This window comes from Halictus rubicundus, chromosome 10, assembly GCF_050948215.1.
Source record: "Halictus rubicundus isolate RS-2024b chromosome 10, iyHalRubi1_principal, whole genome shotgun sequence".
In the NCBI taxonomy this organism is placed as follows: Eukaryota; Metazoa; Arthropoda; class Insecta; order Hymenoptera; family Halictidae; genus Halictus; species Halictus rubicundus.
In genome coordinates this window covers 3153898-3179775 of record NC_135158.1, presented here as the reverse complement: position 1 = coordinate 3179775, position 25878 = coordinate 3153898, and the positions used below count along the sequence as shown (strand labels likewise).

The 25878-nt window shown below is 44.9% G+C and overlaps 2 protein-coding genes across 4 annotated transcripts in view; one reads left to right on the top strand and one right to left on the bottom strand.

Moving 5' to 3' along the window:
• Positions 1 to 149: 149 nt before the first annotated feature.
• Positions 150 to 10431, top strand: LOC143358378 (uncharacterized). 3 transcript variants are annotated; one of them, XM_076795477.1, is made up of 5 exons: positions 150 to 380; positions 738 to 1180; positions 5051 to 6047; positions 6684 to 7776; positions 7888 to 10431. In XM_076795477.1, exons 2-5 carry the CDS (start codon positions 1038 to 1040, stop codon positions 9924 to 9926), a joined length of 4272 nt encoding a protein of 1423 aa, XP_076651592.1. In that variant the 5' UTR covers positions 150 to 380; positions 738 to 1037; the 3' UTR covers positions 9927 to 10431. The 3 variants fall into 3 exon arrangements, with proteins under 3 accessions (XP_076651592.1, XP_076651591.1, XP_076651593.1); XM_076795476.1 differs by lacking the exons at positions 150 to 380; positions 738 to 1180 and adding an exon at positions 2856 to 3056; XM_076795478.1 differs by lacking the exons at positions 150 to 380; positions 738 to 1180 and adding an exon at positions 4857 to 4942.
• Positions 10432 to 10570: 139 nt separating this feature from the next.
• The window catches only part of Kl-2 (dynein heavy chain 2, axonemal kl-2), a 47612-nt gene continuing 32304 nt past the window's right edge, over positions 10571 to 25878 (bottom strand). Inside the window, exons 44-63 of the mRNA XM_076795475.1 lie at positions 24770 to 24960; positions 23255 to 23430; positions 22333 to 22484; positions 21127 to 21291; positions 20847 to 21013; positions 19921 to 20092; positions 18661 to 18873; positions 18284 to 18499; positions 17719 to 17869; positions 17502 to 17651; positions 17205 to 17337; positions 16478 to 16822; positions 16130 to 16402; positions 15299 to 15643; positions 14523 to 14657; positions 14156 to 14432; positions 13341 to 13748; positions 12592 to 13110; positions 11693 to 11843; positions 10571 to 10857 (exon numbers count right to left, since the gene is read on the bottom strand). Of these exons, the coding sequence (XP_076651590.1) occupies positions 10703 to 10857; positions 11693 to 11843; positions 12592 to 13110; positions 13341 to 13748; positions 14156 to 14432; positions 14523 to 14657; positions 15299 to 15643; positions 16130 to 16402; positions 16478 to 16822; positions 17205 to 17337; positions 17502 to 17651; positions 17719 to 17869; positions 18284 to 18499; positions 18661 to 18873; positions 19921 to 20092; positions 20847 to 21013; positions 21127 to 21291; positions 22333 to 22484; positions 23255 to 23430; positions 24770 to 24960 (4494 nt within the window). The 3' untranslated portion in view covers positions 10571 to 10702. The remainder of the gene's footprint in view (positions 10858 to 11692; positions 11844 to 12591; positions 13111 to 13340; positions 13749 to 14155; positions 14433 to 14522; positions 14658 to 15298; positions 15644 to 16129; positions 16403 to 16477; positions 16823 to 17204; positions 17338 to 17501; positions 17652 to 17718; positions 17870 to 18283; positions 18500 to 18660; positions 18874 to 19920; positions 20093 to 20846; positions 21014 to 21126; positions 21292 to 22332; positions 22485 to 23254; positions 23431 to 24769; positions 24961 to 25878) is intronic.

The window sequence follows — 25878 nt, the reverse complement described above, 5'->3', positions numbered from 1 at the left end:
AAAAACGCGAGGCGACGGCTCGTGTTTCATTACCTATCCGGCCGTCGATCCTCGATTCTTCTTATATAACTCGAACCAGTCGGTGATCGAGAGTGTGGAGGTGCGATTCAGTCTCGATAACGGCTTGTCAAGGTGTTCGAGATGACTCGGTGTCCTCGTGTTCCCCATGGGACCGTTGATTTAGGTGTAATCCCGTATTAATTGTCGGCATCTTCGACTGTGGGCCTTGCTGTTATCTCGACTGACCGGTTGTGACACTTTTCCTCTTCGTTCTGCCACGGACGATCATAATTGGCAACAGTGTAGTGCAGGAGAGTCCATCTTTCTTTTTTGGTCTGGGTACAGACACCTGAGAGCCTGGAGCTGTTCCAACAAAGCAGGTTGCAAAGATTTCAAGAATTTTAAAGATTCATTCGATAGATTTATAGATATTCTAATTGACTGATATTAATCAAACTATATTTATTTATTGTCTCTCCGGAACGATACAAAGAAATTGAAGTGTGCTGAATACAATATTCAACAATTTTTCCAACCCACTGTAAAAATCAAACTACAAAGTTAATTGCAAATTACATAGCTCGCTAATAGACTGCAGATCAACTAGGAATTTATTTCCCACTTTGGTGATTTTTACAAATTTTAAGCAAACAGAAATTACATCCATCCATTGTAGTCATAAATGCATAAAATCCGTTCCACTAAAATCGCGAAGCTGATTGGATATTTTCTGTCAGAGGTAGTAGCAACAGTTAAATAAACTGTCCAGCTGTCAACAATAGTGTCTACGTGGTTTTGGTGATTTGGACGCCATCTTTGCGCAAACTTCCGGTGACACAGAGGAGTCCAACGACCGCGGGACCGGAAGTCATTCGCGATCCGACTCGGTTTCCGGTAATATACCTGCAGGTAAGCCGAGTCAGAGTCGAGCAGACGGGGAAGATCGACGCCAGTCGACGATCGACGATCCACGATCTCCGATACGGCTCACAGATTATCCGCCTGACAGTTTTGCTTCGACGGTCGATGCGCGCACAATGCAAGGAATAAGACGGGTCACAGAAAGGACCTCGCTTACGAGGCCCTTGGACTCACCCGATTACGTGGAGTTTGCGAGCCTCCTGAGGACCAGGAAGTCGAGGATCAGGCAGTTCCAATGCTGCGTTTGCGCCACTTTGATGTGAGTCCCTTGCACTTGATCTTAGAGAGACTAATACACCCTTTTCTGGTGGATTAAAGCTGCTATTAAAGTAAAAACGATTTGCAACGGAATAAATGTTGTCTGACGGTGATGACATTTTGTAGACGCTCGAAGACACTTTGGGGAACGTATTTCTACCATTGTAGATAGCTTTTATTTCCTTTTGGTAGCAATATTGGATCAATTTTAGGAGAAGTTGTGTTTCTGGAGTTGTAGAGTAGTTAATGATTAAAAATTGTTTTCAAAATAGTAACCGTATAAGTTCTTTTTTTTTCTTCTTGAACAATTTTAACAAGTCGAAGACGATATTTCGACCATATTCTGAAATTTTGTTAATCTTTTTACTGTCTTAAAATGTCCCGACTAGTTTCTGCCATAAATGCATAAAATGCACAGTATATCTATGATTTGTGGTTTTTGTTTTAGCAATAGTTCAGTGATTTTGAGTGTTGCCAGAAGTTCTGTTGTATCGTTGAGTATTTGTCTCGCGGCCATTTTGCGTGCAGCTGTTCTCGTAGAGCAGCTTTTATTACTTTTCATTTAGCAGTTTCGAATTAATTTTACTTAATATTCAGTACGTATCTTGGTGCGATTTTAAATGTTATTTAGCTTAGTCTTTCGGCTAGTTATTGTATTTATGGTGGATCGTATGTTGGCTTGAGAGGAAGATAAAACATTGTTGTCTAGCGATCGCAAATTCAATATGTGTTCCCGACGTGGAAAGACACGGTAGCTGGAACGTTTAAATGTTTGCAACAATAGCGCAACGAGATTGGCAATTAAGGAACACTCGATACGAACGCATTACCTGCACTAATCCGATTTGCGCAGAAGCGTTGACAAACGGTGTTGTTGTACGGGCGCATTAAAAATATGCGTCTGGGACAAAGCATGTTTATATAATTCCAACTGGAAGGCTTGTTGCGTAGCACTCGCTAGCTGCGAGAGAAACAGACATTAATAAATCTGGCTGCGTGAAACGACGCATTAATCAAGTCATCGTTAACGGACCGGGCAAACAATATCTGCAATATCTCTCTCCTCTAATCTCCCTCTCATATCGATATCATGCATTTCAAAATTCATCATCTACAAAATCCTAACAGCAAAAAATAGTATTCAATTCCCGGCACAATCATATATATCATATACATTTATCTGTTGCACTATAAATGCCATTCATTTATAATTTCTTGATGTTCATCCTACAAATCACTATGAAAATGTCATCTATGAAACATTTTCAGAACATTTCTAAATTTGATAAAATGAAATTTGATAAAATGAATTTTCTTTATTTCTGCATAAAAGCAACCATCAGGACCCATTTTCTCGCAGTACAAATCACTATGGGGGCTCGTAACAATTCAAGCTTGCATTTCGAAAACATCTGTGGAACATTATCAAAATTTAGCAAAGTTCGAAGTAGGATTTCCCCGGGCCAAACGATTCTCTTTAATCGGATCTCGAAGTTCAAGGATCAGGATAGTGTCGATCGCGGCGGAGATGCTCGAAGGAACGCGATCTCGGTTTATAAATACACGTTGAAGATCGCCATGTTAACTGGCTGGAAAAAAATGCCTGTATATCCATTCCCCACCGTAAGCTTATACTTACGTAAATTTATCGGCCGGTGTCGAGCGTCAGCCCCGATGATCGCGTCAGTCCGTTCGCGGCTAGATCGCGGGCAGGGAAGAAGAGACGAACAAGAAGAGAGAATGCCGTCGACGGAGACGACCTCGTTGACCGGCGACAAGCCAGCCAGGGTGTATTACGTCCGCGACTCTTATCCGTTCTATTCCCATCGGAGGAGGCAGAAATTGCAGCTAAGATGCGTCGCGTACACCGTCGCGACGTGAGTTTTCCGTCCCGTCCGTACCGATCTCCCCGATCGTCCGGCTTTCTCGCGTAACATGTCGCGATCGGTGATCGTTGCGAAAGGAAATTGTGATCCACTGTGACGTGTGATTGTCTGGAACGGTGCTAAATGCTTCAGGTTATAGATTTTTGTCGAAAGAACGGGCCTGTAAAAATGAGGATAATTTTTGGGGTTTTTGATTTGGGATTGTCGAGATTTTGGAGATGATTTTGTGGCGAAATTGTTTTAGAAATTTGTTCAGTTGGATGTGGACCAGGGTTGTTTAAAATGATGCATAAATTGAATACAGGTGTGATTCGCGAATTACATTAATTAATTTAGCTGTCTCTCGCACGTGAACATCGATTAGACTGCAGTTCTTCGTTATGTATAAATTTTACAGTTTTAGATGTGAATTTTTAAACGATCCATTTATTCCAGAGATGGATAAAAGTGGCTATGGTCCACAAGAATCATTAATTTTCTAACTCTTTTAATTGTTTTAATTGATTGCAACTGACATTCTTTGGACGTTAACATTGCACCGATTTAGTAAGAAAAATTCCGAACAATGGTGTTGGATAATTGTTTATTGAAAACGATGATGAAGTGCGTTCTGCCGAAGGAACAGGTTTTCGATGAATTTCTTTTGTCTGTAATTAGTACTCGTGTTTGTTACTTAATAACGCATTAATCCAGCAATTCATACTTTCAATAAAATTAAAGAAAAATAATATATGCCAGCGGTTAAGATTATTCCTCCGCCGAAGTCTTTTGTTATTGACAACTAGTTCTTGATGGAGGGATGCAGAATTTCCATCTCGTTTCCCGAGGTGCACCAGTCCAGTTTCGGCCAGTATAAACAACACGAAACAGGTTCTTTTAGAAACCAGAACTGAAGTGTCTAGGGGGGAACGTGGAGACATTGCGGTTTCTGGGTTGCGGTTACGTCCGGGCGTTGCTCGTGATGAAATATCAAGGAACATAGCGTGCGCGCGGATCGCAACGATCTCTAGATCGACGGGGATCAGGAGAAATCGCGTTGAAAATGTCGTTGCTGTCCACGCGTTTTCGTCGTCGTTCGAGGGTTTCCCGGGTCATCGGATGACAAGTATTAGGAACAACAGTTCGTTCTTATTGTATTTGCGGGTCCGGAGCGTGTCGTCGTAATTCGCTTACAGGTCGCTTAGGCGAGCGGCGTCGAGACTGCGTCGTCTCGCGCGTAGGCTGATTACGTGACGCCGGCCTTGATTACACGCGTAATTGTATAGCGGCCGCATGGTTGCCCAACGTTGCGACAGTACCTAAGAAATATTGCCATTTAATCGGAATCCGCGCTCGATTGGCAAAGTCCTCGCCGCCGGGACTTGTTCCTGTCAGGGCGGGATGCGTCGAGAAAACATAGTGGTGCATTGCTGGAAATGCCAAACGTGCACTCGGTCGAGAAGCAGGACTATGAGAAAATATACTTCTTATTTTTAAATGTACCACTGTTTGCGAAATCATTGCCGATGTTCTTACTAAATGTGTGAGGGATTTTTGATCTTCCTATTTTTTCAAATTGCATCTTGAACAGATTAAAGAATAACACACTCACAACAAAAATGTGTGTTATTCTTTAATCTGTTCAGGGATGAATTTTTTGAAGGGACAGAAAATTATTTTATTTTTTTGAAGTGATAGGAGTGTTTCCATGCAACACGTTTTTGTTTATACTGTTGAGAGAGTCTATAGTTAACAATTCTTAAATAGATTTTAATTATTTGTTGCTTACAATAATTTTAATGCAAGGAAACTAAACGTGCACATATAGGGAAGGGACACTACTAGGAATCTAGGGAAGGGACTCAGGGAAAGTAGGGAAGGAAAGGGATCTAGGGAAGGTAAGAATGAAGGAAAAGGAACCTATCATTGCGCTGATTTTCAACCCCACCTGCCACCCCACAATAAAGAGTACAAAAACGCTAATTCCCAGCATTCTCTTCTTGCAGAGCGATCTTCACAATGGCGTTGATAGTAGCAGTGAGCTACTCGGTGAACCAGGACGCGATGGACAATTTGAACTCTCTGAACCTAACAACATCAACATTGCCAAACCTGACAGGGTCTCTAAGACTAGGTTTTGCACCAGATTCAGGACCCTACACCCTTTATAACAATCCAGCGTTCCTGCCGAACGCTAATTCGATCCATGTGAGCGACAAGAACTTGGCTCCACCTGTCCTAACCAACGATGAGTTTAAAGAAGGCTTGGAAGCTGGTCGCCAGGCGATAAATGAACGACTTTTCGCCGATGCAACTGCGTTGACATCTCCGTTGCCATCACCGTCACCAGCTTCGAGGCATCGATACGCTGTCAGCACGTGCAGCAGCGTCAGAACGCTAGCTTTAGCTGCCATCGGTGAAATGGCAGCCACCAAGAAGATCGAGAATACAAGATCGATCCTGGGAGAATCGTCAGCTGTTGGCAGCTTCTTCGACGGTGGATGGGTGCCGGAAGGTGTCTGCAAACATTTGACAGAGCCAGATTGTCCGTTGAATAAATACAGAACGTTCGACGGAAGTTGCAACAGGCAGATGCAGCAAGGTGCAACCATGACACCGTTCAGGCGTGTGCTTCCTCCGAGTTACTCCGACGGCCTAGAGGCTCCTAGGAAGTCTTCGGCTGGCGAGGAACTACCTTCTGCCAGGGAAGTCAGTCTGAAGGTCCATAAACCTTCGCCCAGCACCAATCCTCATTTCACCGTGATGATGGCCGTTTATGGACAGTTCTTGGATCATGATATCACCGCCACTGCCATCAGTCAGGGCATTAATGGCAGTTCTATCTCCTGCTGTCCACCCTCTGTGGGACATCCCGAGTGTTTTCCGGTTCCTGTAGCTTCCGGGGACCCTGTTTTCGATGTCACTGGGAGGACCTGCATGGAGTTTGTTAGATCTGCTCCTGCACCGCAGTGCAAACTTGGTCCCAGGCAGCAGCTAAACCAGGTATTAATTAGGGAAAAGTTGTTTGTGTGAATTTAAACTCCTTTTCTGTCCACCTAGTGACAGATTTGATAAATCTTTGTCCGGACTTCAATAAATTATATTAAAATTGTCTCTGTTTTGACAAACATCTGTTAGTCAAAATGTTAAAAATACATTTCCTGTACAGACTCTCATTAATTTGGGAATATCACCGACTTCTTCGAATTTCAATGAACGCCCGCACAAAGGCCCGCAGTTTGATCATTAGAGCGACGAGCAGTCGATTAATTAAGCTCATTAGGGTCGCGATAATATCGACGCAGCCATTGTTATTCGATAGACAGCGATACCATTCGGTGAATCGAGCGAACGTGCAACTTCGAATCAATTTTGCCATTCTTTTAACACTTTGACTGGTGGGAAGCCTATTAGGAGGCTTTCCATTAACTTCCAAACCAGATGATTTAATATAATTGACATACTAATAATTTTTGCCTCAACCAACCCGAACATGATATCAAGAATTAAAAAAAAATTCTGGACAATATTTTTAACGATATAAATCACCATCTGAGACTAAAAGATTGAAACACTATCATCAAGAGATTGTTAAGCAATTAAACGATACCTAAACTAATAAATCACTCATTCTCACAGGTCACAGCGTTCATCGACGGATCGACGATCTATGGATCCGACATTGGCGTAGCTCGCAGCCTGCGTTCATTCTCAGGCGGTCGTCTGATGATGCAAACGACTCCTGACAATCGCACATTGCTACCTCCCAGCAAAAATCCCAACGACGGGTGCAATCGTGAGACGGAGAGACTGAGAGGACGTTACTGTTTCGCAGCAGGCGATGCCAGAGCTAACGAGAATCTTCATTTAACAACGATGCACCTTCTCTGGGCGAGGCAGCACAACAAAATCGCAGATCAATTAGCTCAGATCAACCCTACCTGGGACGATGAAAGACTATATCAAGAGACTCGACGCATAGTCGGTGCACAGATGCAGCACATCACCTACCAGGAGTTCCTACCAATCGTGCTGGGAGACACAGAAGTGACCTTGAGAGACCTGAGACCTCTCAAATCAGGGTACAGAGCCTCGAACCCTCAGGACCCTGATGTAGACCCTAGTATAGCCAACAGTTTCGCTTCGGCAGCCTTCAGGTTCGCTCACACTTTGCTACCTGGGTTGATGAGAGTGACTGACGAGCAACGAGGCACTTCATCCTACATAGAGCTCCACAGAATGCTGTTTAATCCCTATAGTCTGTATGCCGAGGGTGGAGTGAAGAGTTCAGTCACCTCAGCTACTGACAACGTTATCCAAATGACGTCCACTCATGTCACTTCTCAGCTGACCAATCATCTATTTGAGGACCCCATGAGCAACGTGACTGTGCCCTGTGGGTTGGATCTGGTGTCCTTAAATATTCAAAGAGGCAGGGACCATGGGCTGCCTGGGTATACTAAGTGGAGAGAGTATTGTGGTCTAGGCAAGGTGAAGAGTTTCTCTGATCTTGAGGGACACGTGGATCCACAGACCCTGCAGGATATTTCAGGGTTATACGAGTCCGTTCATGATGTGGATCTTTATACCGGGGCTCTGGCTGAGCTGCCTAAGGCTGACGGAATTGTTGGACCTACTTTTAATTGTCTGATCGCTGATCAGTTCGTTAGGCTGCAGAAGGGGGATCGGTTTTGGTACGAGACACCTGGGCAGATTCATTCGTTCACCGAAGGTGAGGCGCGATTCGTTCTCGATTTGTTCAGCTAGCCTTCATGTTCTAATAATTTCATCGTCCACTGGTAAGTGTAATCAGCTGACTTTAAATTGTCCTGTATGGTTACAGACCAGCTACAAGAGCTGCGAAAGTCATCACTGGCCAGGCTGATCTGCGACTGTTCCGACGGAGTGTCCCAGACTCAGGCTGAAGTGATGAGAGCCATAAGTCCCGAGAATCCCATGCTCTCCTGCGAGGACATTCCAACCCCCACATTCGACGCCTGGCGAGAAGACAAGACGAAAACGCCATTCCTAGGAGCAACGTTCACGCCAGTCAACTGGACAGCGTTCAAAGACAGCATCAACAACACGATCAAAGACGTAGTGACGTACATAAACGACACCAGAGCATCGGCAACCTTGGACACAGACTGGGCAGCCTTCAAGAACTACATCAACAACACATTCTCTGATCTAAGAAACCAAGTGTCCACTCTTCATCCTCCTAAACCTGAAACAGATTCTCCAGTACCAAAGGAGAAGTCTTCGATGTACCCAGACAGCTTCATCCTGCGAGCAGCAGCTCCAATGAACGTCTACCAAGACTGGCTCACTTTCAGGACCGACTTGGTGAAGTCATTGAATGACTCTATATCCTCTATGGGCAGTGGTCCAGCCTCTGCTGCCAAGTGGATCGCGTTTAAAAAGGACATTGTCAATCAGTTCGCTGATCTGAAGGCTCAAGTAGCTTCTATGAAGACTGATCTTGCTCCGAAGACCTTGCTGAAGCTGTCAGTAGGAGGAACCGCATCACTGCCTCGAAATAACAGTCTTCAGGACTCGATGATCCCAGCGATCTTCGACTGGAAGAATTTCAAAGATGACATAACGTCTTCCATAGACGACGCCATCATGGACATTGGAAAGAACATGCCTCCTCCAGGTGATCCAGCTTGGGCAAACTATGGAGCTGACATCAACGATCGATTCTCCGCTTTTAGAGACAAAATAGACACCCAAAAGCCTCCGAAGGAGTCAGCAATTGGACCAAAAGACGCCGACGAAGATTGGCTGAGCTACAAAGCCGATACCATCAAGACTGTTAACGATGCCTTGAAGAAGATAAAGGACAGGATGCCTCCTCCAGGTGATCCTGCTTGGGCTACGTACAGGGACGAAGTCATGAAGAGTTTCTCAGCTTTCAGGACCACACAGTCGCCAATGGAGCTAGCTACACTGTCTTCCGTGAATAAATCTGAAAGTTCCAATCTTGGAGCAGCTAAATTCGACAATAATCAGCTGGCTAATTTAACCAACGATTGGCTGGACTTCAGGGCTCAGATCAATGACTCCCTGACTAAAATCATCCAGGATATCCAGAGCAAGAAACCTGTTACTCCTGATCCTGTTGGCTGGGCAGCATTCAAAGACTCCACTGCCAACGATTTCGCGAAGCTCAAGGACGAAATCGCTAATATGAAGGCAGAATGGGCTGCGGAGATCGATCAATTAAAGACCAGCAATAAACCTAATCTCCAAGCTGCCCCGAAGAATGGAGACCCGACCAAATTCGATTATACCAAGTTCATCAAGCCTCTTGTTCCTCCTGATGAATGGATCGCTTTCAAAAAGCAGATCAACGACACCTTGACGAACCTGCTGAACCAAGCGAATTCTACCGACAAAATGAACCTTGACGAGGTTCACGAGATGTTCAATAAATCCTTCGCGGACCTGCGGAACGAGATCGAGTCCCTGAAGAGTATGATTGCTCAGGGTGGATTAAATGCTACGACCGATTGGAGCAGTTTTCAGAAACGGTTCAATCTGACAGTCCAGGAGCTTGTTGAAAGCATCAAGAACGAGAGCAAGGTTTCTGCTGCGAACATGCTGAGAGCCCTGTTCCAGACCAAGGATAAACTATCAATTTTGGAGCCACCAGCTGGCGTCCCGCCTAAGGAATGGGAAAAGTTCTCGTCCAATATGAATAAGACTCTTTCGGACACGCTGAAGGTGATCAGCGACAAGAAAATCTCGGCGCTGATGCTGAAGGCTGAGGTCCCAGATGCATCGTCCACTGATAAACCGAGACCCATTCCCCAGTGGCTGATGGTCCCCTGCCTAGCGAGCATCTTCCTGTCGAAAGTCGAGATGTTAGTCTGTTGAGATACAGAGACATACACTTCTTTTTTTTTACAATACAACTTGTATATATATATATTATTTATACATTAACTTTTACACGCTAATCGTGTACAGGGTGTTCGTGTGACCCTCGGAGGGCGGACCTAGATGACTGTATGGTTGATCATACTCAGGATCACTTGTTAGTCGTGAACTTTTTTAAACGTATTTTTCGGCAGTTGTCAAATTAAATTGGAAATCGAGATGTGAATGTCCGAAACCGAAAAGATGCACCCTGGCACCGCCGTCCTAGGAATAACTAATAAGTGAACATACTAATCATTAGACTGCGGATCTTTATGCGGGATGCAGATTATCTTATCCCCTCCCTGTGTGAGTCAGACTTCAAAAGAAATGATATTCCTTTCTTTAAAAGTGAAATAAAATTCTATTCGCTTATAATCAATGTTTAAGCATTAAAGTAGCATTTAAAGAAGTTCTAATTATTGTAGTAACGAAGAAAATCGTACAGGGAGGTGTAAATATATTTAAAAAAAGAAAAGAAAATTGGAGATGCTCTGAGAGACTTCTTAAATTTTTTCAGTACTTTTACTGTGGTTTCGTTTGTTGTTAGGAACGCATAAAACCCGCAGTCTACCAATCGCAGTAACGGAACGCAAAGCTTAAACTAGTTTAATGTTAACTCATTTTTATAACTGAAAGGGTGTTTGGTCTTGTAATTGTTTTGGAACAGCCTGTACACGCGGCAGAACACAAACGAATCTGTTCCTCTGTTGGAGATATTACGCTTAACGAGTCTAAGTCGCGAGACTCAGCAGGAGAGCGGTGCCCCGTTTTATCCAGAAATCGGATCCCTCGGGACCGATGTTCAGGTCCACGGCGACGACGAACGACGCGCGTCCTTGGTCCCCGCTCCTTTGAGGATAATAGTAGCAGGGGCTGTTGTACAGACCTGAAATTGAACAGCGCTGTTCTACCTGTCGCGGAGCCATCTTTCTCGATTGTCTCGCGAGCTGTTACTAGACTGTGAACCCTTTCTCGACATTATACTGCAATCATTCAATTTTCGAACGGATGGTTTCAATCCTTTACCGTAAACGTAGCTATCACGATTTATTAAAATTTTCTTTGAGAGGTACAGTGACTCCAAAAAGAAATTGGACACTGAATTCATGATTTTTGGAAAATTGTCGATATTTAAGCTGTTGTTATTTCCTGAAAGAAGAGGTAAAATGTGACTTTATTTTTCTATCTGCTACATCATCCAGAAAAATTCTAGAGGAAACTGAATTATGAGAGACGGAAGTAGAGGCTCCAAGTTTAAACCGAGTTTCAAGTCTTTTGCTGCGCGTTTATTTGTTACGGAATTATAATAATTGGAATGTCGAAAATTTTCGGGAATCTGAAATTCAAATACTTTTCGGTGCCATTGTGTATGTTACGATTATTATTGTTTCAAGTATGTTTGCACAGTCTCCGAGACTCTGCTTCAGGAGCTAAGACTTAATTAGCTATTCCTAAAAAGTTGATTTTACATTGCATCTCCAAGTGTGCTGATTCTACAAACACATACAGTCCACAGTCTAGTAATTCCCACGTTGCAGAAATCGACGAATTTGTAGCGTATAAGATCTTCAAAGAATTAATGAAATAAAAATTGTTATAAAATTCTGTGCAGCTTAATTTCGCCTCGAGTCTTTTAGGATTGTAACAAGTACAATTTTAAGTTCTTCAGCAACTGTTAAGCTGTCCCGTAAAATTGTATATAAATTTTGCACAGTTCAAACCTCTGGTTCTCTTTCTCAGTTGCTCCGTGGGTCGGAAATGAATCACAGGCATGTTGCAAACAAGTTGCATGGGTGCAGGTTCGACTAGAATATTGTTCTTCTTGTCCCAGCCAGCGCCTTCCAAGAAGATAGATCGCACATACACGCCATCCTGCATAACGAAACAGAAAATCACAGTAATTTCTCAAATTTATCCACCGTAATTTATTTAAGATACGAACGAAGTTGGAAAGTCTGACAAACTATAGTGAGCGATTAAAATCGAACGACTGTTGTCTCTGCACCCTCTCTATTGCAGGTACGGTTAGAGTAGACCAGAGAAGTTTAGGGTGTCGCGTAACTTGGTACATATTGGCCGTCATGAAGTCTACTGTAATCTAAGTTTAGAAGTGCTATATTTCGGGTGCGGCGTAATGCGAGTTTTCGACGGGAAAATTAGGCGCGCGGGATGGCTCTGTGTGTTTCTGGACCGTGGTAGCCTGCGCTTTGTACATTGCACGCCTAACCACTTCGAACACTCTATCATACAGATTGGTTCCGTCAATATAAGTTCTGATTTGACCCTTTGCGGTACAAAGTGGTCCCCCACTCTTATTTCAAAAGTTGCAGCAACATAGTTCAATCGAATTCCGATATGTAACCTTACCGACCCATTTGAAACGATCGAGAAATTCCATTGTCTAAAAGAAGACTAAAAAATTCCATATTTGCTAATATCCTGAAAGGTAGTAGCAAAAATTGGTACACAGACATTTTTTCTAGGCTTATAGAAGTCTTCGGAGCACCATTGCACATAGGTCAAGATCTGCTAGTTGACCTAGCCTTCTAGCTACCTCCTAACTCTATCATGTGATCTAAAATATCTCAAACTCAAAATTTTGACAGAACTAACAACTGACCTGGGGCGGTTCGATGATGGCGCCGTCGTCAATGGTGAAAACGGAGAACTCCCATGACAGGGAGTCGATTGACACATTCCATAGCCTAGCAGACGTCTGTAGAACCGCCGTGAGGAACCCAGTCGGGAACGTAAACGCCGCCAACCAGAAAAGCAATGGCGGATGAGTAGTTTGAGCCCATTCCTCGAAGAGTTCGATTCGGCTGACCAAATCTCTGGTCCAGGCGCCTAACAGCTTCAAAGATGGGTATGCTATCAGCCAGATCGACGGGACTCTTCCCTCGTAGACACAGTTGAAAATCTCTTCCAAGTCTGGGGACATTAGCACCAGGCCCTTGATGGCTTGTTGCAGATTCCTTAAACTGTTTCGAGTCTTTTTTAGGAGGATGTTGTAGCGTTGTATCTCCTGAAGCAACACCACGTCTAATGGTGACTTCTTTGGTCCTATCAGCTTCTGTGCTGTCTCATAATCGATATTGGCTGGAATCCTTGACAAAATATCCGCAGTCAACTGTGTAACCTAATTGATCGAGAAGCGAGATGGTCAATTCGAGTTTCTTGAGCTACAGTGGATAATTAATATATTCAGTTCAGAAATTTGGAAAATCATGAATATTTCAGGATACATAGAGCACATATAGTATTGATACAATAAATTAATTTTAATTATGTACAGTGAATTTTGGCAGAAAATAAATTTCCATAATTTTTTGAACTATCTAATTGGAGATGTTTCCTTAGTTTGGGTACCTTGTCCTCTTTACTGGTCTCCTCCTTGGTGACCGCCTGAACTTGCAACCCCATCAAAGTCTCGAACATGTTCCTGGTCTCCATAATCAAACACGTGATGTCAGCATTCGGATGCTGACCAAAAGCTTCCGGTTTGTCGATGGTCGGTAATACTGAGATGAAATCGCGGTAGGACTCCAAGGAAGCGTCCCTCGGTATGTAATAGGTTGGCAGTGATGACAAACGATAATTGGGCACGGTCAGCGCGTCTTCGTTGAAATATTGTTGGACGTAGGTCATCAGCAACCGGCGGTCCCAGTCGTCCGTCACGTGGCCGCCATAGCAAACACCTGCTATCAAATATTTCAGAGAATCCCAAGGCGTGATCGGGTATTCGTCCAGATAGACTTGCAGCAGGTTCTCCGACACCTGTCGTCGATCATCGAAGAGTCCCATCAACCAAACAGTCGTCGAAAATATTGATTAGGGGGGCTAGAACCGACACTATGATCCCATTACTTTGACCACTACGTTCCTACCTTCGTTTCTCCAGGTTTTGTTCACTGTGATGGACAAAATATTACCACGATATTATTTTTACGGTATCATTTACGAAACATATATTTAAAAAAAGTCTGAAATGTCATGAAGAATTTGTGACCGAGACGCGGAAGATCCCGGGTAAAATTTTTGGAGGTCGAGACAATGCGAATACGTTCGACAGTATCGATACTGCGAACGTATTTTACGAATCGATGCTCGGTATAAAATGGCCGTCGTCGATATCGAATTTGTCGGTTCTATCCCGCAATCGGCATGGCTGCCGGAGAAATTACCACGAAGTCGGAGTCGTTGAAGCTGTAGATGACGTTCCAGCCCAATTGCTGGAACTTTTTACGTTCGAGGAGAACGGCGTGGAAGAATACGAGGGCAAACAGAAGCTTCTTATACTTGTGCTTCGCTTGGCACAGCTCGAATTGCATCTCGGTTATTAAGCCGTAAAGACGCTTCATGTTTGCCTTTAGTCCTTTCGGCGGTTCGGTGGTCATCTTTATTCCCGCCTGGAGGATCGATATGGGGAATCGAGGGGTCGGGCTCGAGCTCAGCCACAATCTGTAATTAGCCGGACCCTTTCATTACCGGAGTGGGGAGCCATTTACGTTCCGATATCCGTATGCAGCGTGTACTATATGCCGGCCGCACCTGAACTGCGGGTGTAGCGTTTTACTCGATCCCAGAGTCTCCACGATTTTATCCAGCTTCGGCATCCAGCTCAGGGACAAATGGCAGTTCGCTAGGAACACCCACGCACCCTCGATCGCGCCCACCTCGATCATTCTGCAACATTTGTTTCAACAATTAGCGGAAAAGCCACCCTAACGGCTGAAAAAAGGACCATCGACTTTTGAGGATTTTTCCATAAATGTTATCGAATTTTTTTTAAAAATATTCTCATAGCTATCTTACAGTGCTTATCTTGAAGTATGTTTCCCGAAAGTTTCATTAAAAAGTATTAATTTTTGTGAACAAGGTAGCCAATGAAGTGAAGGTCTGCAGAAGTGAAAAGGACCTTTACTTCGTCAGCTACCGTGCTTACAAACATTAATGTTTTTAAAGGAACTTTTGTGGAAAGCTACTTTAAGACGTGTACTACAAACTAGCTGTAAAAATATTTTATGAAAACTTCAGTAACAGTTTAGAACAATACTCCAAGTATGTATGATGGTTTTCCCTCGTTTGTAGGTCGATTCTTATTTTCTCGAGCCAAAGCAATCTTTTAAATTTTTCTGACAATAACAATAAAAATGCACAAATATAACTTAAGACTTGCACAATATAGGCCACATTCGAAAATTTTAGTTTCATTCTGTTGTAAGGAAAAATGGGAGAATATTGCTATGAATTGATCTGGCTGAAGCTCTCAAAGGATATTCGACGATCTCGGTGCATTAGGAGATTAGAATCGTGTGGACGATAACCTGGTGGCGATTGGGGCCTGTCCTTGGCCCAGGGACAGAGTCATAAAATGATTAGTCATTTCCTGGCTGTCGACTAATTGCATCAAAGTGCTCGTAGGATCCACGCCAGGCGAGAGAACAAATATGAGTGGGGTCTGGGCAACGGAATCGTCGAGGACGGCTTTCAGGTCGAGTACCGGAGGCTCCACGAATCTTTGACCGAGATTCAGCACGATGAAGTGCGCGATGCAAAAGGAGATTCTGTCCGGACGGCAGCTGCGTATCACCAGCATCTTTTGGAATATGTTGCAGTTCGTTTCCCACTCGGCCACCAACGGCAGATTTTCCGGTTCTGTGCTGATGTACCTGTCCATCGAACTGCCAATTTAAATTCTGCACATATTGTCTTTACCCCTACGCCAACACTATGGCACAAGGACTTTAGAATTCTAAGAAAAATGTCATTTTTATCGCAACGATTCCTCCCTAATGATATTTTTCTCCGATATTTGTCACTTGCAAGTAACACAGTCTTACCGGATGCGCGTGATCGGTAAGGGTTAAAAATGGTTTAAAACTATTTAGCTGCATAAAACATTACACAAAAGAAATGTGATCACATTCGGGAGAGTCTACAGAATCGTTCTAGACAAGTCTCATTCCTGTAACTCTCACGGTTTAGTCAGAAAAAATTCTTAAACTTCAAGATGTGGGATTTCTTTAAAATTAAGTCTCTAAAAAAAAAAGCGAGAAATGATTCAACGATTTGTTTAGAACAATTCTAAAAATCGATCAATCGTCGATCGGTATCGATGGAAATTCGGTCGGTAACGAGAACGGTCGGTCGCGCACCACAAACTCCAGTCCCTGGGGAACTCCTCGAAGGAGGAAACGAGTCCGTGGAATCCGGGAATGTTGTCCAGCTCCGTGATATTGTCCCAGGTCTCGTCGGGAAGCCAGGCGACGGGTTTGTCTGGTTGGCTTTCTCTGTCGAGGACGATCCCTCCCCGAAGCAGGAAGCTGTACTCGACGTGGGAGACTTTCCCCTGGGCGTCTAATATCTTAATGCACATGTTGAACGCGAACAGAAGCTTGTGTATCTCGAACAGCCCTCGACAGGTGTTCCTATGTGAACGTAAAAATTCCAGGTGACGAAACCGTTCGACGCGCGGTTTCACCGTAGAAAAATCGGAGAGGTACTTGTAGACGGCGTAAGTGTGATACTCGTTCAGGCTCTCGATCCTCTCGAAAAGCTTCAAACTTTTCGGGCTTTTCTCGATCGACAGTACAAACAAGGTAATGTATGCGTCCAGGGAGAACTGGTACATCGGATCGATCAGGCTCGTGTCGTTCAAAACGAAGAATAGAATGGCGGCGCGTTGGGCGCACGGCCTGTACTCGTTTCTCGCGAGGTCTATCTCTTTCTCTGTTTGCTCCGACACTATCAGGGACTCTGTGATGGAGGTGGCTGTTGCCTTTGACGATTGCAGTGTGCTCAGCAGGTCCAGGTCGTCTAGGAGGCTGTCGCCTGCCACGTTCAGCAAGCTGCAACACGCAGGTCGTTCGATGTACCCTAAGTTCGGTGTAGCTTTTGCAGTGATGGACTACTTTGGTCTAAAGAAATTTATAGAATTTGAAATCTGGAACGATTTCGACATGGACTGAGTATGGATGAGCAAAAGGACTTCCTACAGCGTTTAAAACGATTAAGGGGTGGTCAAATCTGAATGAAATATCACGACGATTATAATTTTAAGATTGCATGGTAGAATATTAAGAATAGCCTTTGAACGATGTTCCGGGTAAGCCAGTTTGTCAGGTAGATAATAAAATCGTTCCCTGGGCAGTTCTCTCTCTCTCTCTCTCTCTGCCCGAGCATGTTTCCTTATACAACTGAAAATCCGGAATTCTAAGTCGAGTGTCTTACTAGAGGATTCTGTCCTCTAGCTCTTTGAGAGTTCGTTTATTGGTGGAGATCGTGAGCACCAGATTGTCCTTCTGTTCCTCGAGCTGCGGCTTCTCTTTTCTGACCACGGTTCCCAAGAGCTGGTCTTCCAGTCCTGCGCACAGGATAATAAGGTTGCAGTCTCTCCTACCATCTACTTTCATCGCTACCCTTCTTTCATCCTTATATACTTCTCCATCCCTTCCCTTGCTCACAGTCATTCTTCCCTCTGCGTCGCTTTCCACCGTTTTCTAACCGTACGATAAAACAATTAGTTACCCTGCTCCTTAATGGCAAAGTTGCACAGTGTCGTTTTAGTGGATATTTCCGGCGCGTAATGGGGGTTCGCGAGCTTCGTCGTGATGAACAAATGGAATTTATTGTTGTAGCTGATCATCTTCTCGTTGAACTTGATCATCACCTGCTCGCCTGATTGGACACGAAAGTGGTTGCGTTATTCGATCGATGTTGCTTTCGGGTGGGCAGACGCTTGTACCTATCGTGACGAAGGCTCTTTCCAGGATCGGATTCAGAACCGGCTCGATCGTCTCGCCGATGTTCTCTAGTAAAACAGGTGTGCCAATCTGCAAGGCTAACTCCAGGACCCTCGTGAAGTCCGGTTGGCCGAAGTCGATGACCTTCAGCGACTGCAAGAAGAATTTTTCGACTTTCTTGAAAATGACTTCAGCGGCTTTGGTCGGTCAGGCAAAAGGTGGGTAGGTATCATTTGAAATATGAAACAGATTAAACACTCGTGTAATATCCTCCACTTAATGAAATTATCAAAGAGAAGAAGAACTTTTTACTTGGCTCCTGTTTCTTAAAATCAATACACATTTTCGTTTGTATAAAATCCGCAGTCTAGTAGGAATCAAGTATAATTATTGGACAATGGTTACTTAAGAATTTAAGGACTCGAGAGTCATAAGAGACCGGTGGAAAGTTCCGGAGATTGCAGATTTTAATGGAGTCGTATGCGATGGCACTTTCATTAAGGAAAAATTGTGGTTTTAGTAGAATTCGTAGATCAGATTTAATGAAATATTCTCAAATTTTCGTACGTTCTTGGCCTCCATGTTCTTGATCCACCTGACGGCCTGGCACTGTGGATCGATCACGAGCGGCCACCTGGTCCCTCTGGTGACAATGATGCCATTCTCTGTGCTGAAGTCATCCGTGGGCAAGCCTTGGATCTGCCACTCCCTGATGATCGCTGGATCGACCAGGAATTCCTTCAACTGGAGATCGGGCGACACTGGAATTTCCTTCTCCGCAACCTACGAATATCAACCTCTCAGAAATAAATCACCCGATGCTTTCTTACCCTGGGGAGTACGAAGAACTATCGTCGAGTTAACGAATGATTCCGCCTCGCGGTGAAGAACTAGATCCCCGCGAATTACGATTATTACACGTGGGATAGCGATCGGCTCCTCACCTCCTTCATCCAGATGCTTATCAGCTCCTCTCTGTAATTGGATACGAAGGGACCCAAATAGGACACAAAGGCGGTGGATATTAGGCAATCACCTGGCAGCCAGTCGAAGTACGTGGCCAGCGATCCGACCGTGTTCTCCCATCGAATCCGTTCGCCGGAAAGCCCGTCGACCAGCATCCCGGCCCGTTCCAGTTTCAGCTTCAATAGTTCCGCCTGAAAACACGCGAAAGTGTAAGGTGGAATCGAGTCAGCACTGTGGGAATTCGAGCGCCGGGAGCGTGTTTCCGAAATAAGCTGGCGTTCGGCAACCCCCCGGCCACCGTTAATCGATTCCGTTTCATCAACTTCCGGCTCGACTCGCCTGCGAAGAATCGGATCTGCGAATACGATACCCTATGCACCATGCCCGAGCCAAAGAAAGTCGATTTTCGAACCTTCGAACGGCCCCGGTCAAGCATTTTCTGGTCAAAGAGACAATACGCCGGTGCGGGTCATCGACTTCTGGTAATTTGAATTTGTGAATTTGCGACTTCGTGAAATAGTATAATTTTAAACAAAAGCGTATAAAAGTAATTCGACTATTTTCAATTAAACTGCGAGCCGGTGGACGCCAACTTGTTAATGTCGCAACTTTCTTCGAACTGTTATCCAAACCGTGAGCAACTATAGCATCAACATTTTCCTCGGGAATTCCGCAGGGGTTCTCGGACTTCAGCGTTCCAAAGAGGACCGCGTTCCCGAAAAATTCGCACGGTTGCATCGGTTTCGGACTTTTCCCACGCGTTCTTCCAGTTCAAACAATCCGCGACAGAAGTTGCAGTGAAATTGCGTCTGGGTATCGTCGCCGTTCCCCGCGCAAAAGTGCAAGTCTCTGTCCGGGGCAGACAGAGCGAATCAAACAAAATTGTCCGTAACGCGTAGAAGTCGGGGGCGCACGGCAAACACGCGCCGGCAAACGCAAATAAAGCGATTGTCCGCCCGAGCGGCAAAAAAGGCCGAAAATTCGTGGCGAATACAGCTCGTGTAAATACAACGTCCGCCCCCTTGGTATCACTGCGGCGATATCCCGCCTATAAACAGCGCGCAAACGAAACTTTCCGCGGCAGCCGAACCGTGAGTTTATGTAAATAGAAACTGTACACGCTTCTCTCTCGCCGCGCCCCTGCGTTTTCCGCTCAACCCCCACCCCTTCCCCGCGTTTCCCGCGAGCGACACCTCCGCGCGACCGTTTCCGGCTCGCGAAGAAGATTGCACACTCGCCAGTTTAATTAACTCCTCCTTCTCGTGCATCTTCCCGTCGTACATCTCCTGTAGCTTCTCGAGTTTCTCTTGCAATTTTTGGAATTGCTGCATCGCCTCTGCGAGCGCGTCCTCCTTCTGCTTCAGCGACGCCAGAGCCGCGTATAGTTTCTCCCTCTTTGGGGCAACGATCCTGAAATCACACAGAGATCCGCCGATCATGCCTCGATCACCTCCTATCAGCGAATATTGCAGAACTATTTGTACAAAGTGGACAGACCGTTCGTTTAATATTTTTCACTTCTTTTTATTAGTTGGTTTTACCACTGATTTTGAAAATGTGTGTGGTAGGAATATACGTTTCTCAGCGAAGAAAATGAATTTTTTCTGGAGCCGCTTTCCAACGCGAATTCCATATGTAACGGAGCGAGCGTCCAGATAGAGCAGGCGATTACGGAATTAATTATTTCGTAGGATTGCTTTCTGAATAGTTGGACGATTCCACTCCATCCTCGAGGGACTCCTCAGCATTCCTAGAGCGGAATCGCTAGCTACCCTCGTTATACGTTCCGGGACGTCCCGCAACGAGAGAATCCCCGCAGTTTTCCAATGGTCGCGCCAGAGAAATTTACATTCTCGTTCTTTTTATCGTCCGATAGAAAGTTGCGGAATGGGATGACACGGTGTACGTTTTAAACAAATTCAATCTTCTGCCTTCCCTAGCAGCGCACTGCACAATTCTTGCAGGCTCCATATCTCATTTCAGAAATTGGATAACTGTTGCTAAATGAAGTTGAGTGTAACAACTTGGAAAGTGTGCGAAATAAATTACCACTATCATCCCTTGAAGGCATTGGAAAAAAAAAAGAGACGAGAATTCACAAAGTGAAAGAAGAACGAACATTTCTCAAGAACGTGTGGATTATCGTTTAGCTTGTTTATCTCACCTGAAAAGCTTCCCGTATTTCTCCATGGCTATGACCCATATGCAGAGCGACTTGGCGGCGATCGATACCAGGCCGACTTTTTCGGGATCAAATTCGGGATTGGACGTGTACTTGGCGATGGCTCTCAACGTTCTATCGGATATGTGGTCTTTGTCAAAGTCTCGGAGCTGGAAACCGAACGTCGCACGGTCGCAGAGGGAAGAACGGAGAAAGAGAAAAAGAGAGAAATAGTCGTGTGGATACTGCGAGCGAGATTCCGAGAGCCGGACGTATTTCGTACCGTGTTGAGAAAGTTCACGTCAGCAAGCTGACGCTTCGACTCCGCCCAGGACGGCTCCGAGGTCTTCAGGATCATCACCGCCTCCATTACCATCTCGACTTTCGGCGGAGGACGCGTGAAGGATCTTATTTCAGAGATGTCCTTCTTGCTCAGCGCGTCCAGAGCCTGTGACCATTGGAGAACGTCGTGAGAATGCATCAGTGAAGGATCAAACGAAGAATACTCAAATAAAGCAGGGTATCAAAATAACATCCTTGGATCTTGACGAAACCTTTTGGAGAACGTGGTACACATGAAAATATTAAATACGTATTTTAATAATGACCATCGTTCATTCCGAAGGGTTGAAAAGCTGAAGATTAGCCTGTTAACTTGCTAATCGGTTTGCCAGTGTCCCTGTCAGATTATTTTTAATTAAAGTTTGCAAATTCTGGTGGCAAGTCCGCCCTGCTATGAAAAATTCTGGTGGGAAGTTGGTGTAAAGTGAATCTCTGTGAAAGAATTAAGGAAGAAAAGGCAGCGGAGCAGAGTGGATTCAGTCCGCCTGGCATTGGCAGGTATTTTTGAGAGGCGAATTCTATAAATCCGGCGCATAGTGGCAGCGCGCGATTCGCCGGTCGTTATACTTTAAGATTTCAGAAACTACGCGAAGCCGAAAGAAGTTGCGGAACGAGCGGCTCGCAGAAATACACGATTCCCCGGCGATAAATTCGCGATCAGGTGTACGTTTTAAATTTCCCTCTGGCCAGGCGAGGCGTACGGGGCGCAACTTTTTAACAAAGTAACGAAAGGCAAATTTATACAACATGCCCGTCTTATTTCCGCGCGTGCGCGCTGTCAGAGTTCCGCCGAGGCAACTTTCCTCCGGTGCTGCATAAAATTTTCCACCGAAAAACCGTAGTGAGAGAATAGAGAAAAGAGAGAGAAAGAGAGAGAGAGAGAGAGAGTGGAGAGAGAGAGAGAGAGAGAGAGAGAGAGAGAGAGAGAGAGAGAGAGAGAGAGAGAGAGAGAGAGAGAGAGGAAAAGCAAACCAGTTAAATAAGTTTTATACGAGTCACAATCGAATCCCCTATTTTACCTATCGATTCCGTGGGAGATACGGCCGGTAGTCGCGAATCCGGCGAAGTGGTGCTCGATCATTAAGACCAAACGAGCTGGAACAGTATTGCCGGCGGCAACGATAAGAATTAATGTGGAGGAAGGTACCTTCATGGCCTCGTTTAGAGCTGGTTCGACAGTTTCGAGGTCGGCGCGAGCCAGCTCCTCGAGCTTCTTACACTCCTTTTGTTCCTCGGCGATCTTCACCGACCGTGCCGTTACCGTTTTCTGCGTCTCGTCGGCGTCGCGTCTCTGGTTCACTTTGAAAAAAACGATTATTAATCTCTCGTCACGCTGCCGAGTCGCACTCGACCCACAACTACAGAAATTTTTCCAAAATTTCAACCTCCACATTTTGCGTTCTAATATTCTAGTATTTTGTCATATTCAAGTCATCATTAAGATACACAAAATCTATATGCATCTCCGTGCATATCATTTATGTCAGAGAAACACCACCGTGACGAAAAATCAATTTATGTTTGTAGGTTCGAACAAAATGGTGGTGACTTATGTGAATGGTAAACGATATAGTTTAGGCTGCCCGAAATCAATATCGTCCTGTGTTAAGGATAAGGAATTTATCATGGTTAATAAGTTTAAAAATCACCGAATACTAAATTCAAAATCCAAAGAACTCGAAGCGGACGTACACGATTTAAATTGTCGTCAGCAGTTCGCGAAAGACTTTAATACTGTACTAAGGAAGAATAAATATTTTTTCTTCGCTAATGAAGCCTGGGGGATCCTCGTGGTTCTTAGGGAACTTTTCCACGGTATTAATTGCTTCGGGATCCGTTAATTCCTGTTCCGTGGGGGAATGGTTCGCGGGCAGTGGGTCGCCCCCATTGCAATTCCGGTCGGTGGAGGCAGAATTTTCGGAACGGTTACGGGGGTGGGAGGGAGGGGGCGAGTGAAACGTGGAATGATTATGAAACGGGAACGTTCTCCCGGGGGTCCGCGAACGAAACTTTCGGATCGATCCAATTGCAACTAATGATAATACATCAGCGTCAGGAGTGACGTGCACCTATCGTTACCAGGAACTCTTCGCATTCCCTGGTAGATTTATGAACCTGCTCCTGCGTGACTTCGAGCTCCGCCGCCATTTCGTTGACTTTCACCCGGGTGTCGTCGATCTTGGAGAGGCCATTGCGAAGTTTGCTTGCCTGGACCTCCAATTCCTGCCTCTTCTCCGCTAGCATCCTGCAACCGAGGACTATGCTCATACTCGAACCGGTGTGTTTCAAACAGTTCGCCGAATCCGCAAACCCCAAAATTCGAAAGAAGAACGATGATCGACGAGTTCCGCGAACTTACTACTTCCTATCGAGTTATCTAAGAATTTCATCTTCCCTTACAGTCTATTGATGGTATTGTTTGCTGGAATAATTATTAAAATGAAATGAAAGCTGCATAGATGGCTGCCAAGCAGAGCAGATCCGCTGAAATAGAATTCTGCTTCTAATTCCTGTATTTCTACAAGTGGTACAAAGTATTTACTGTACATATAAAAAAAAAGTAGCAGGGAGTTCAGGAGAGTGTTATCTCTTCCCTAGGTTCAATTTCACGACGAAAACTATAAAAGTACAGTGTCGTCCAGCCGGTTTCTCTCGCGATGAGCGTCTGTCTGATTATACGGGGTGTTTCGTTAGACTCGAACGTTCTAAGCGCTCGGAACCCGGGGGAACCAACGTTAAGAACTTTGTCGGGGGGATCTTTACGAGGGAAATATTTTTCTTTTAAGACACGGAAGGCATCCAGGTTGTTTTCGACCCTTTAAACGATCTTTCCGCCGAGGCGAGCTCAATCGGCCGCGAGCTTAAGCACCGAACTTCCCTGCACGGGAAAACGGTTCGCCCCCGAGTTCCACAACTGTAGGAAATATTTCGGGCGATAAAGCCTCACGCCGGGACACCCGATACATAAGGCGAAACGGACCCGAGAGAAATTGGAATCGGTAAATAGTGGACATAATTTTGATACTTTCACAGTTTCCCCTCCCCCGGCAGAAATCCGCCCCGGGTTTTCGGCGCGAAGGGGTGACAAATCGCGGCGAAACTGCGCTTGACCCGAATCGGAAAGTCGGTCCGAAGCGTTTTATTTATTAAATTTTTGCGGTAACTGGTCGGCCGATCCTTTATCTTTTGACAGTGCGAATGTCTTTGGAACCGGCTTAGCTTTTGATTTATCTTGCGCGGTTTCGCACTGCCGTTTGAATTTTTGGTTTCTGAATTAAAAAATTAATAGGAGGACCTAAGCTCCCTAGCTCCTAGGACTTAGACTGCCCTCGAATTAATGAGGGGAAGCCTAAGCATACTTGATTCGCACGAGAATTTTAGCAAATGAGGTAACTCAGGTTGTAAAATTTCTATAAACTTTCGGAGTCAGATATTAATCGCTTAAGAAGGTTTAAAGGGTTGTAAGAGGCGTCTTCTAAAAGAAGCGACGTTCTAGGATGAATAAAGGTCTCCGGAGCGAGTTCCCCGAAGAATTTCGAATCGTGGGAGCGCGAGGAATTTCAATGGCTGTAACATGTACTCACGTTTTATAGCCGGCAACCAGTTCGAGGAAATTCACGGGCGTCACGTAATTGTAGCGTTTCATCTCTGCGGCCATTCTGCGTGAGAACTGCGACACGGTTTCATGAATCAGGGAGAAGGTACTCGCGATACCGTCTCGCATACGTTCCTGAAGGGGTGCCAGCGGTAACGCTGTCGCGGACTGTCGTGGTCCCTGCAAGCAATCTCGATTTAAAAAACTCTTCACTGTGTAATCTTTCCTTTGGCCACACTGCGGGACGCTCGACAGCGATGGAAATTATTTACTTCGAGTCGAAATCATGTTGAAAAATTGACAAATCGAACAGATTGTCCCGGAGTAAAATATTTAGGTTGAAAATGGAATTCGATGGAATACAAAATCGTTTGAGAGCTCAAACGACAGCCGAGAGTTCGTCGTTTACGACCTGATTGATTTATGTTCATAGAAAATTACGTCCGCGAATTCGAAATCACAGAACACTAAAAATTGCAACACTCGTTACCAGACTGCGGATTTTTATGCAGGATAAAAATGGGCTGCCTCTGTTGCAAGCAACAGGTGTCATTTTGCAATTGCCTTCTTTCTTTAATGATTTCAAAAGGCCAAAAATGATGTGTCTCCTCAATTCTTTTGACCTTTGCACAGTCTAAAACTGTGGCTACTCGATTTTCTTATAAATGCGTAAAATCCGCAGTTGATTCATTACCGAGAAAAAATCGCCCTTCACACCAGCAAATTCGCTATAGAAAACACATCCCCCTGTCTGTGATTTCATCTCCGGGTTTTTTCCGATCGACTTGAGCTACCGAAAAATTTGGAAATCTACGCGATCATGTTCGTGGCGTACAGGGGGTACATCCATTCCAGCAAAGAGGCGGTTCTCGGGCTAGATTGATTTTCTACAAGGAAAAGCAGGAGGTTCCGCGTGCACGGAGCCGTGTAGTCTGGCGCTTGGGACAAATTCGAAAATATTAAGCGGTCGGCGGGGAAACGCTCGGACGATTGCGTTCCGGAAGTGAATGCGCTAGAGGGTCGTATGATCCTCGCGCAGGAGCGATGGTGGCGGTGGGTACGGCGATTCGTGGAGAGGAAAATAATCGGATTCCACGA

Excerpts from the sequence above, each read along its gene's own strand:
- LOC143358378 (XM_076795477.1), top strand. The coding sequence starts at position 1,038 with ATGCAAGGAATAAGACGGGTCACAGAAAGGACCTCGCTTACGAGGCCC. Across the intron at positions 1,181-5,050 it reads TGCGTTTGCGCCACTTTGAT|AGCGATCTTCACAATGGCGT; the intron begins GTGAGTCCCTTG and ends CTCTTCTTGCAG. Across the intron at positions 6,048-6,683 it reads CCAGGCAGCAGCTAAACCAG|GTCACAGCGTTCATCGACGG; the intron begins GTATTAATTAGG and ends TCATTCTCACAG.